The 12005-nt window shown below is 51.3% G+C and overlaps 1 protein-coding gene across 2 annotated transcripts in view; it reads left to right on the top strand.

Annotated features, from left to right (window-relative positions):
- The window catches only part of ZSWIM8 (zinc finger SWIM-type containing 8), a 99872-nt gene that overhangs the window by 64756 nt on the left and 23111 nt on the right, over nucleotides 1-12005 (top strand). For both annotated transcript variants that reach the window (XM_032969148.2, XM_032969149.2), the window contains exons 10-14: nucleotides 1233-2757; nucleotides 3015-3146; nucleotides 4509-4688; nucleotides 6053-6236; nucleotides 11587-11685. In XM_032969148.2, coding sequence (XP_032825039.2) covers nucleotides 1233-2757; nucleotides 3015-3146; nucleotides 4509-4688; nucleotides 6053-6236; nucleotides 11587-11685 — 2120 coding nt within the window. The remainder of the gene's footprint in view (nucleotides 1-1232; nucleotides 2758-3014; nucleotides 3147-4508; nucleotides 4689-6052; nucleotides 6237-11586; nucleotides 11686-12005) is intronic.

Here is a 12005-nt window from a genome sequence, read left to right as displayed (position 1 = left end):
GATACACAATGAATTTTTACACGGTGGCGAGATGTTAGCTACCTCGCCTGGTATACAGGAGGTCGTAGGTTCGATCCCGACCCTGATGCCTGTATATTTGGATTTTGCATGTTGTACCCCTGGTCGCGTGGATTTTTCTTCGTGTCCTCCGGTTTTTCCCTCGACATTTAAAATCAACATCACGCGTTTAAGAGTATTTGACTGCGTTAAATTTGCACGCCATAAGCCACTTTGTTGAGCTATCATTTGTGGCCAGGTCGCTTCTGAAAAAGATAAAAAATAAATTGTTGAATATTTTTTTTTCCGCGAAGTTTATGGGGTGAAGCGGCTACGTAACGGTGCAGTTTGTTGTGCAATGAAGCCGGCGAGCTGAGTTCGATTCCTGGCCACGGTTCACATCCGTGGTGGGCGATATCCGGACCGGTGCTGGGCTGTCATTGCACCAACCCACACTGAGCAGTGTGGTGAAGTGTGGTCAAACAACCATGGAGAGGTCCTCATCCCGTCGTGGATTAACAAAGGGATTTGCATTGCATTAGGTATGACAATGATATGCTGATGTTACTTTACTCTTGGGCATGACATGAATTTTGATGCATATCTTCTTGGTGGTTACTTTTTTGTGAATGCCTTTCAGACAAATTTCAACCAGTCTATATCTCTGCAATAGCAGCTGAACATAGCCAGGCTTGGAATTTGGTCCTGAAATGCCTCGGGTTGATAGGGTCATTGGTGCGATTAGGTTTATGGGTGGGGTAAGTATTTGGGTTATGGGTTGGGGGGTTAGGGTTGTGGGTGGGATAAATATTGGGGTCATGGGAATGGGTTTTGCTCGAGATTGTCTGTTGGTTATTATGAGGGACAGTCCGCTAACGATTGTTTGATTGTGGTGGCTGGCATGGTTGTAATTGTCGAGGAGAGAATAATTGTTATTGATTAATTCTGTAGAATCCTGATTTGTGTTTGGTTGATTTGTGGATGCCAGTCTAATTTTGATCAGTTGATTGTGGAAGACAATCTTAATTATGATGGATTGCGGCACAGTTGATTCATTATACTGGCCCCTATTTGTAAAAAAAATCTATTACAATTGCTCAATAATTTCTTGGTTTATTGTTGAGGCCAGTGGACTTGCGGGCGGTTGCTTGCCGAGACAGCACTGTGGTGCTTGGCTGACGGTACCCTCACGCAGTGCCTGCATTAACGGGCGCCGTTTCTCCATGGTTGCGCAGACGCCTGGAGCTTTCCGAGCGACTCCGCGAGTGGCACCTGCGTGTGCTAGAGGTGGCCAAGAGGGGCCAGTCCCGCAAGAGCCAGGAGCACCTCTTTCTGGGTTTCAAGCCGGCGCTAGAGGCCTGCTACCTCAACTGGGAGCAAGTGTGCCCCATTCCCGGAATCACCTACTCCGGCGGTCCGGGCGGCGTGACCGGAGCGTGCGGTGGCGCCGCTCCGCACGACAAGAAGCCTCCGCGCAGACCGTCGCCGGCGCCAGCCACCACCACCACCACGGTCCCCGGGCGGCCCAAGTCGGCCTCGCCCAACTGCTGCCCCAAACCGCCAGGTTCGCTTGGCTTCTCCAAATCGTCTGTTGGGGCCTGCACCGGGAAGCTGACCGTCACGGGCTGCCCCAAGCACTTGCAGCCACGGCAGCATCTTGGGGTGGCGGCCTCGGCTAACGGCAAGGGTTTGCTCGACGGCGGGATGGCACTGCTGCCAAAAATGCCGGCGGTGAGGGACGGTGCCATTGCCGCACAGCTGGCGAAGGCGGTGCTGAAGAGCCCGCCTTCGACGGACTCCTCCGTCCGCCCAAAAGACGTGTCTAAGCGGAAAGGGGGTGGCGGTGGCGGCAGTGGCAACGCCTTGGTTTCGCCAGGAGACGGTTCGAGACCCGGCCAGTTGAAATCCGGCGCGGATGCCTCAGAGAAAGCCTCGTCGGCAGCGGCGGCTTTGACGGTGACGCCAGTAGCAGCGGCATCGGGCGGCATGGCTTGTGGCCGCGGGAAGCATGGCTCGGCGAAGACGACGTCCGGCATTGCGGCCGGCAAGGCGGCGTCGAAGCGCGCGGTGAGCAGCGAGGAGGACGGGGACAGCTGCCTCGAGCCGGACATGGTGGAGCTGCGACCGGACGAGAGCGGTTTGGCGCTCGGCGCCGAGGCCTGCAACACCTTCGCCTCGGACGGCGAGATTTTCGGCGGCGAGTCGGCCTCAGACGCCTTCGAGAAGGGCCGCCCCAAAGACCCGTCCGATAAAGGCTCTGACGGGAAGGTGGCGGCGGCGGCGGCAGCGGTAGCGGCAGCAGCAGCAGCAGCATCCGCGTCGCCAGGGGCTGTGGTCAAGCGGAGCACGGATGCGGCGGGCAAGCTCCTAAAATCCAGCTCCGAGTCCAGCGGCAGTGGTGGCGAGGCGTCGGTAGACGGCAAGGAGACGGTGGTGGGCGACGGCGTGGGTGACGTGAAAGCGGCCGAGCCGAAGCAGGGGGACGGGGCAGCGAAGGGGGACGCTGCTGGGCTGCAGAACGGCGCGGCCGTGGTGGCGACACCGGAGGCGGGGCCGTCCGCCGCCGCCGCCGCCCCCGTTGTTGGCGCGCGTGTGGAGGGGGTGGCCATTCCCCCGGAAAATCAGGACGACTACAACCTGTACTTCTACATATCGGTGGATGCGGCCAAGGAGGAGGATAAGCCGCCCGAGAGCGTGGTGGAGGAGAAAGAAGACGTGTTTGCAGGAGTCCGGCCGTTGGAGCTGGAGAGCTTCATGGAGGTGCGGGACCCACGTTTGAATAATCCTTAGTTTCAGCGCGAGCACAAAACGGCTGCGATGTAAGCTCGGTGGCTTCCAATTGGTGAGATCACTGTTATCATCATTGTCATCGTTGCCGTTGTCATCATCACTATCATCATCTTGTAGTTGGTAATGTGATCACAGCATGCGTTTTTGTGCGAAGTGCGAAGCCAAAGATGGCTGGGTTATGGAAGAAAAAAAACCTGCACATGCTCTCTCCATCCTGTTGTGCGCAGGTGCTGTTCGCCTGTGCCGAGGCCCTGTACTCGCACGGCTATGCGGCGGAGGCGTGCCAGCTCGCCATCGAACTCGCCAACGAGCTCCTGGGCAGCCCTCCTGATCTCAAAGTGGAGCAGCCGCAGACCAAGGTGAGGCCCCTCATGCCAAGCAGTGCCCTGTCCGCGGCTTGGCCTGGAGGCCGGAGAGGGCAATCCTAAATGTGGTGGGGCATAAACAATCTGATTCTTTCTGGGAAAGAGAAACTCTTTGGGATGTTTCTAAAATTAATATGAATAATTTGCGGACCTGTGCCCATCCACAAGCTTATTATAACCAGCAGTGCATTTTGGTGATCCATCCAAGCACTTTGCAGGCTCAAACCTGCCAGATATGGTGAAATGGGCCACGTTCACAGTGATTTGATCATTGTCATTCCTTCTACATATTGGCGTAAACTTTCCTTGACGAGGTAAAGTTGCAGCCTTGCAAATGCTTGCTCATGCCACTGCTGGATGAAGGGCATTTGCTAGATTGAGTTCTAGAGTGCCTCAGCAGAGGGTACTTGGCCTCTTATTCCACGCTGGCCATACGTCTTCGAAGAGGTAGCAATACCCATGATTTACCCCGCCACACAATCCACCGATTGACTGCGGTGTACCCATTTATACTGCTGGGTGGACAGTGGCGGGAGGGGTGGATTTAAGAGACTTGCCCCCCTTGTTTCAACTGCCGGGCCGGGAAATCTAATGAAACCGGCGATCTCTGGATCGCAAGTCCGGCGCTCTAAATGCAGCACTGCATCAGCTCGATTAAAGCTGACGTTCAAATGACTCCAGTCGTCCTCGCCGTGGCTTTTTGCTCGCCATCGTACAACATTGGTCACTGCATCGCGAGCTTTCAGATGCGCGTCTGCGGCTGTCTGGAACGCTCTTCATTCTGATATTAAGAAGCCACTGGAGCTATGCAATTTTAAAGTGATTTGTTTACCTTTCCAATATTTGGCACTCGTCGTGTTTTTGTATTATTTGTTGTAACGTTCTGACCTGCCCCTACTGGACGTCTGTGAAAAAGAGCTTTATCATCGGATTCCTTAAGTACGAATAAATATTCTGATTAAATTATCTAGATTGAAAGCTTATTTCCTTCGAACAGTTTTTTTGTGTTTAGTTTGTCATCCTTCCCATGTGCCTCCGATTATTGCGGTTGACTACGTACGGTGAGAAAGAAGTTAAAGCAATACCTGCCATTCGCCACTAAGTGACGGTGACGTCACCGCGATGCCTGTGCTAAGCCAGGTGCACCTCGAGGCCACGTGAAGTGTCGAAGGCTCGCTGACGGGAGGTTATGTGACGGACCCAGGTGCCACGGGTTGGCTGACTGAGATGCACGCAGCTGGTACCCTCTTGTGCCAAGAAGTTCAACACACATACATTACACACATCCTCCCCGACCATAATCGGTCACTTAGACACTGGCCCGTGCCCCGCCGCCTTCCCGCCGCGTGCTTGCAGGGCAAGAAGGCGAAGGTGTCGACGCACCGGCAGACGCTGCTGGCGGCCAGCACGCTCTCCAAGGCCGCCTTCCTCATCTCCGTGCTGAGCGAGCGGTCCGAGCTGCACGGCCTCGCCTTCGTCGTTGGCCTCTTCGCCCTGGAGCTGCAGCGGCCTCCGGCCTCCACCAAAGCCCTGGAGGTTAGCGGAAGGGGGGGAGTGGGGGGGGGGAGCTCCGAGAGACGTGGGCCTGAGCGCACCGGGCAGCGGTGTCGACGAGACACGGGGTAGCTTGGGGACGTGTGCGGAAGGGTAGGAAGGCGTGTAGAGGTGCTGGGTGATGTGGCGTGGCGTGTTGAGGGATAGGCAAGTGTTTAGAGGTACAGGGAGGTGTGAAAATGGATCGGAAGGTGCGCGGAGGGATAGCAAGGTGCGTAGACCGATAGGGAGACACGCAGAGGTACGCAGTGAAGTGTCGATGCACGGGTGGCTACGTACGGTGTGAAAGAAGTTCAGCATGCATACACATACGCACGGAGTGCATGAGGTGGTGTTGTAGAAAGATTGGAAGGTATCTAGAGGTGTGGGGGTGGTGTTTTAGACTTATTGAGTGGCGTGTAGAGGGATAGAATAGTGTTGTAGAGGCATGGGTGGGGTGTTGAGGCATAGGGTGGCATGCGATTAAAAGTTCCATAATTTTACATTGAAAATCATGCAGTTTAAAGTTAATAAAATATAAAAAATTCGTAGCAATTTCCATTTTTTTTCCCAATTAATTATACCTGTCATGTACTTTTACATTTGTTAGAAATCAGCCATTTTTTTTTGGTGTCAACTTCAAAAATAATTTGGAACAATCTGGGGAAATCCTGTCTTCGCCTCCACCTTGCTCCTATTGACTTGCACATCATTTCACTCTGAACCCATTACTCGCAGGGAGAGAGTTTTTTTTTTTTATAGTCGCAGTAGAGTGACGCGGGCTGCGGCCATCACGCGGACTGAGGAGCAAAACGAGGAGGATTCAAATCTTGGAACGTCAACAGAGCAAACAATTTGCACCTCACGGGGCTGTTTCATCAACGCCACTCGCCGCTATCTACGTCAGGCCGCGGACTCTTTGATCGCCACCCGCGCCTCTGAGTGTTGGCGTGCGTGAGCGCTCGTGCGCGGGTGGTTTAATTGCGCCATCCGTCACGATGGCGCGGAGCGTTCCGCTGGCAGGGAGAGGCGTGAGGGCGGTGGGGAGGCTCTTTCTCGCTTAATTGCGGCGTTCGTCATGTGTGGCTCCTCATGCGCCGGGTACTCGGCCTCTTCAGTGGGAGAAGATGGACGAGAGAGAGGTGAGAGGGAGGCACACGAGAGGTAGATGGGAGATGCGAGCAGCGGGCGAGTATTTGTCGGTGGGGAATATCCAAGGGGCTCGTGGTGAATATTCCCGTAGGAGCGGATGTCACAGAGATACCTCTGAGATCCCTCGACCCGCGGACTTATCGCGTTCGAAATGCGACGTGTTCAAACGAGGCAGCTCCGTTGACCAGCACGCGCTTTGCGCCGCGTGCCCCCAGGTTCGCCTGGCCTACCAGGAGTCGGAGATCATGGGGCTGCTCAAGAAGATCCCGCTGGGCGTGACGGAGATGAGCGTGATTCGCGAGCGCGCCGAGCAGCTGCGCGATGGCGGGTTCTGTGACTACCGTCCGGTGCTGCCCCTCATGCTGGCAAGCTTCATCTTCGACGTGCTGTGCACTCCCGGTGTGTACGCGTGTGTGCTTGTGGGGAGCGGAAGTGTAGAGGTTGGCTCTCTCCGCTATCAACCTGGCCGCCAGAGTTCAATTTCTGTTCTTGGCATACATCGGTAGCGAATATTTGAACCGGTCCTGGGTCTCCCCCCCCTCCCCCCAAGATTGACTCATACGAGTACCTGGTACGGTGTGTAAACATCATTCCGGCCTTCATAGGTGCTCTCTAACAGCACTTCCCCCAACAGTCTGTTCAGGCTATACGGGGGATCTTTGTCTTTTTTGTTGTGTGCTGTCGCGAGCGTAAGTGGTTAGCTCTCTCCACTATGCACCTGGCCGCCTCTGTTCAAGTCCCAATTAAAATTTGTAAGCGTCAAAGGTGGCTGGGCATGGTGCTAGCCACACTCCCCCCCCCCCACCCCTTTGTGTCCGTGTTGGCCTTCATAGGTGCTTGCTAACAGCAGCAGCCCCCAACAGCTTACGTAGTCGATATTGGGAAACTGAATTAATGTTCTTACGTGCATTATTGTGATTGATGTATTTGTTGTCTTTTTGCAAATTTATATTGCACTTTGTGCTCTCGGCTGGCTTCATGTCAAGAGAACGTATCTATTCGGAACGTTCGCAGAATAGTGCCATCACTATGTGTTCGGGAACAGCCCATGTGGGAGCAGATATGACACAACTACTTGGGAGCTTCCTTCATATCAACGTTTTAGCCACAAGCACAGTAGTCCAAACCTTCTTGATAGAATTAAATCACAAGCTCGTAACAATATCGATGATGCTTCCCTTGTCTGCCTCTGCTCTTCTCGCTCACTGTTCCTGTGTTTAGAATCTTTGTCCTGGAGAAATCCAATGAGCTATGAAGCTCTTTTTCCACAGATGTTCTTCGCCTCTGACACCAGTGCTTCGGTGTGGTCGGTGCTCTTCTGAAGTTGCAAACATAAAGCCAGTCGGTCGACCCACTCGTGTGGCTCGCCTCTCTTCACCTCGATGTGCGAATTTTCAATTGTGCTTCCTTCCGCGACCCAGAAGAGGCGGGTTCTCGGTCAGGAGGTCAACATCATGCCCGTACTTTCTGTTTTAAAATAATCGAAGAAAGCCATAAAAAAAAATAAGAGCGTAACCTAGCTGCAAGCTTATTTTGCTTGATCAACAATCGTTTTGTTACGATCGCTTTCCTCCGGCCACGGAGGGAAGAGACGGGGCGGGGGCGGGGGTGGTCAGCGGTAAGGAACAAGGCTGCAGGGCTGTGTGTGGCTCTTGAAGTGGTAATATAAGAAATGAATCATGCTGGGCGATCCTTGGAATGGACCAGCGTGGCTCGGATCTGCTTTCTAATGGTCGTGAGAATGTAGCACAAGTCCTTAGCGTCACTTGCGGATGCGCGTTGGAGACGGAAGATTCGTTTCATGGAAAGTCCTTCTGATAGCAGCTCCCAGCAACGAAAAATGCTCAGCACTGAGACTGAATGTAGACACCTTACACATTCAGGCCTTAGGCCCTCCGTGTTTTCCACGCCGTCCCGTAGTGGCACTAATTGGCATCTCTGAAAACCGTACGGAAACAAATTACCGTGAGGCTTGACTTAATGCCATAATGTTCCACTGTCGTCATCAAACGCGTTCACCATTGGCAACGGCGCTTTTCGCTCCGTTCCTAGCAACAAAGCACTATTCCCATTGGGGGAGGCTTCATTCAAAGTTTTAAATAGATTGTGTTGAACGTAAGAAAAAAAACATTAAATGCAAATAAGGGTGTACCGGCAGGTGTGAACCAAGCCTTCGTGGACATGACAATGATTATCATTGACAGGAATGATTTTGGTTTCCAAGCTGTCTTGCACGGCAGTGTTGTTTTTGCTTAGACGGCCGTAACATTTAAAGGTCTGTTGCCTGTACAGTATCGAAGGCAAGAGGATAACTCTTCTTTGGTTCTTTCGAAAGAACCAAAGAAGATGAATCCTTGCAGTCACGAAAGCCTTAAATCGAAGAGGATAACTCTTGGTCTGGTGCCACTTTTTGACTTCAGCCCATTGGAATACAACAATCACTGGTACCTGACCGAGTTCAGCACTCATAATAACGGTTATATATTTTCCCCAGCAGCATGTATATAAATGTTTCCTTTCCACTTGGGCAGGCGGTGTCGTTTCAAGAAACTGACGTTTTGATTTGGAAGCCTACAGAGCCATGTGGCCACCTGCAGAGGTTTTGCCATTTGTCTCGGCTGGGACTGTCCCTGTGAAGTCGCGGGGACAGTTGTTGACGTTATGGCTGGCAGGAGTGTTGTGGACTGTACCGCTTGCCCGTTTGGCCCGTCGTGTGTGCTTGTGGTAGAACATTTTATGGTCTTTCGGTAAAGTCACGTAAGATAGAAAATAATAATACATCACGACGTTTCGATCGCAACACAAGCAATCATCATCAGGTTAGACAAAACAGCAGGAGAACAGTTCTGAGAACAGCCTCAGCAGTTCTGAGAACAGCCTCAGCAGTTCTGAGAACAGCCTCAGCAGTTCTCCTGCTGTGTTTGTCTCACTTGATGACGATTGCTTTGTGTTGCGATCGAAACGTTGTGATCTGATTTTTTTCTGTCTACGTGACTTTACCGAAAGAATAAAAGAGTATGGATTCCTGCAGTAACGAAAGCTTCAAATCAGGATTTTATGGTCTCCACAAGCACACGACTGACCCCGTCCTGCTTACGAAACCAGGTCAACAGTTGTCGACAGACTAGTATAGAATTTCTATGGTAATTACAAAGGTAGCAGACGCCTGTTGAGAGTGGTGAAGAATTCGTGGTAATTTTGCCTTGCTTAATATTCGCGATCAGTTGGCTGCATGAGACGGTCACCATCGTTATGCCATTGCTTGCCACGTATGCTGTCAGGAGATTGGTTAAATATTTCAGCGATCAGGAGTGAAGATTTGATGAATCACACAGAGATTGGGCTCTCATGTTTTTGACCTACCCACCTACAGAGCAACAAGGCACCCGTGGGAGGCAGTATAGCAAGTAGGCTTTTCAAAACGTATCTGCATCGTGGAGCTTTGTATGAATGTTCTATTCACACCACGTGGGCTTTCTTCAGACACTAATTAAATTTCCTCCCATGCTGAAGAGTACTTGAGGAAATGCCCATCCAAAAGCAGTCCTATAGCGTAAGTGGATGGCTCTTGCCAATAACATGAGACACTGCAGCAGCATGCAATTACAATAGGCCTGATTCTGTTAATGAGATTCAGACGGTTGAGACGGGTCCAGAGTGTACCTGCTTAAATACATTTTTCTGCACGCATATAACTCCAAAAGTCCAACGGACTTAATGTATTTTGGTTTTACGTGTACTGATGAACAGAGGTCTGTTTATTTATTTAGTTGTGTGAAACAACGACAACAAGTGTACGTCCCTTTGTGATTGCACGGCGCTGGATGAAAGCCTTCCTCGCGCTGTGTGAGTCATGGTGGTTGTTTGACCACACTGCTTCACCATGCTGATGAGTGCACGTTGATGGAGGGGGTGGTCCCACACCGGATCCGATGTCACTACCCACTGCATTTAGCCCTGGAGGAGAGTCGAACCCGCCCGTTTCATAGTTCAATGCGCAATCCACTGCTCCTCCATTTTGTTTTGTTCTTTGTATTGCCTCTGAACATCACCATCGTGATAACACCGAGGAAAGATTTTCAGCAGTCGTGTGCAGCCAGAAAGCATCAATTCCACTCGAGCATTGGGTCTTGAATATCCCAGAAGCATGCTGGATGGGACAGTTCAGAGATGTCTTCCAGTTCTCTCCTAACACGTGACACGGACACAAGGTGACCAATTCTGCAAGCAGCATCGCCAAAGTCTCTTACAAGCGCGAGAATCACCGGCTGGCACGTTCCATTGATTAATCGTATTTCTTCTGATTATTGAGTAGGTGCTTCTGAGGTTGGATTCAATCCAGTGAACTTTGACCCCTTGGGTGTGATGGTGCTAACAACCACATCATACCACCAAACCCGTTCGTTCTGCTTTAACTGCCATCGAGTCTATTCCGCGTATCTCCAAGTACAACCATTTCCCCATGGGTGGCATTGAGCTAGTGGAGCAGTAGTTATTTCTACGACTGTCTCCCCACTGCAGATGGACACTGCCCCTCACCTGAATTGTTCCGCAGGATGTATGCATGTTTAACTTTTTTTGCACCATACGTAGGCAACCTTACTTAATCGGAAGGTGATGTTGTTTCTCTGATGCGCTACCCATACTTTGAGCTTGTTATAATTTCATGTTATTTCCTGATGGATTAGTGGTCAACAACGACACGTATTTAGTTTCAACGGCGGCAACGTGAGAAAATTGTCTTTCCGTTAAAGCCAGCCGTGTGTGCTATCGGCAGCATGTGATTCCTTTGTCGGATGAGCAATGCCTGAGCATTACATCAGAACTACTCTTTCTGAAACGCGTCTATTTTTGAGTGGACTATCTGTGAGCAGAGTGAGCCCTCTGCTGGATAATTCAGTAATCCTGCAGAACCACCGTAATCCAGTGTGGCTTCATCTATATATAAAAGGCAAATTTGTGAATGTGTGTCTGTTCGAAATGTTTATCATACTTCCCGACATGCAACAAACTTGAAATCTGGCATGTGGGTAGTTTCCAGACTGTACACAATGCGTAAAGTATAAAAATAAACTTTTATATTTTTTGGTGGGGGGGCGCAATAATGGATATATTTTGCACGGCAAGTGAGCGGTGATGTCACCCGCATGCGGCAGCATCACGCAGTGTGCCTGCTGATGTCACGCACCCCCACCCTCCGCGTAGGCCGTGTATTAATCCAAGACAAGAATCCAAGTCTCGGGCGAAGCCAGGTGGTAACGCTAGTCACGAATAAATGTGACTGTGTCTCATGGAGCTATAACGGAAGGCGTGGGTATGGTTTTTCTATAGGTAGCAGAGAAATAAAATAAAGGTCTTGAACCTCGACTTAAATAGGCTCAAGATCTTGTGTCCTACTTGATCTCCATGCATTTTTATTTTGCCATTCATCTGCCAGTGCCTGTCTGTATGGCGCAGTGGTTAGCATGCTGAGCTACGAACCTGGTGACCTGAGTTTGTTTCCCTCTGACAACCAGTGGCATTTATTTGAACCGGTGCCGGGCCTCTCCTATGTCCACTCGGTTTCAAATGAGTACCTGGTGCGATGTGTAAACTTCACCCCTCGGGAGACAAAGGCGGATGGGCGTGGTGCTGGTTACCCGCCCCCTCGTGTGTCGTGCCAGCCTTCACAGATGCTATTTGTAAACAGCACTTGCCCCTCCAATCTGTTAAGGCTACACGGGGGATCTTTGTCTTTGTTGTGTGGTAGTTGTTTCATCCACCGGGTCGAGACCTCCGAGCCGGAACAGGAACTCGCAGCTTCCGGGAGACGAGGAGCTGGGCTTTGAAGCGGCCATCACCGCTCTAGGTATGCACCCTTCTGTATGGTCAGCACGGGAACGGACCAAATTAAAGGGAACAGTAATGTGACAAATACACAAAGGCGCGTGGAGAGATGCGTCCTCGGATTTAGAATGCGGGGCAAAAAGAGGAACACGTGGTTCAGGGCACACGTGCACATTGGGTGCATGTGGACTGTTAAGAAAAGTAAATACGTTCGGGCAGTACGCATTTCCTGAACGGATAATGATGTCTGTGAAGGATGGCAATGATATGTGGAATCCTCTTTCCAGCAGTTGATACATCTGTGCTCGTGATGCTACCAGAGAGACATCCTTAAGGAAAAAT

The sequence above is a fragment of the Petromyzon marinus genome, chromosome 41, assembly GCF_048934315.1.
Source record: "Petromyzon marinus isolate PM22_M1 ecotype Great Lakes invasive population chromosome 41, UKy_Petmar_22M1.pri1.0, whole genome shotgun sequence".
NCBI lineage: Eukaryota > Metazoa > Chordata > Hyperoartia > Petromyzontiformes > Petromyzontidae > Petromyzon > Petromyzon marinus.
Note: the sequence above shows the minus strand (reverse complement) of the source record. Positions and strands in the feature narration are given on the sequence as shown.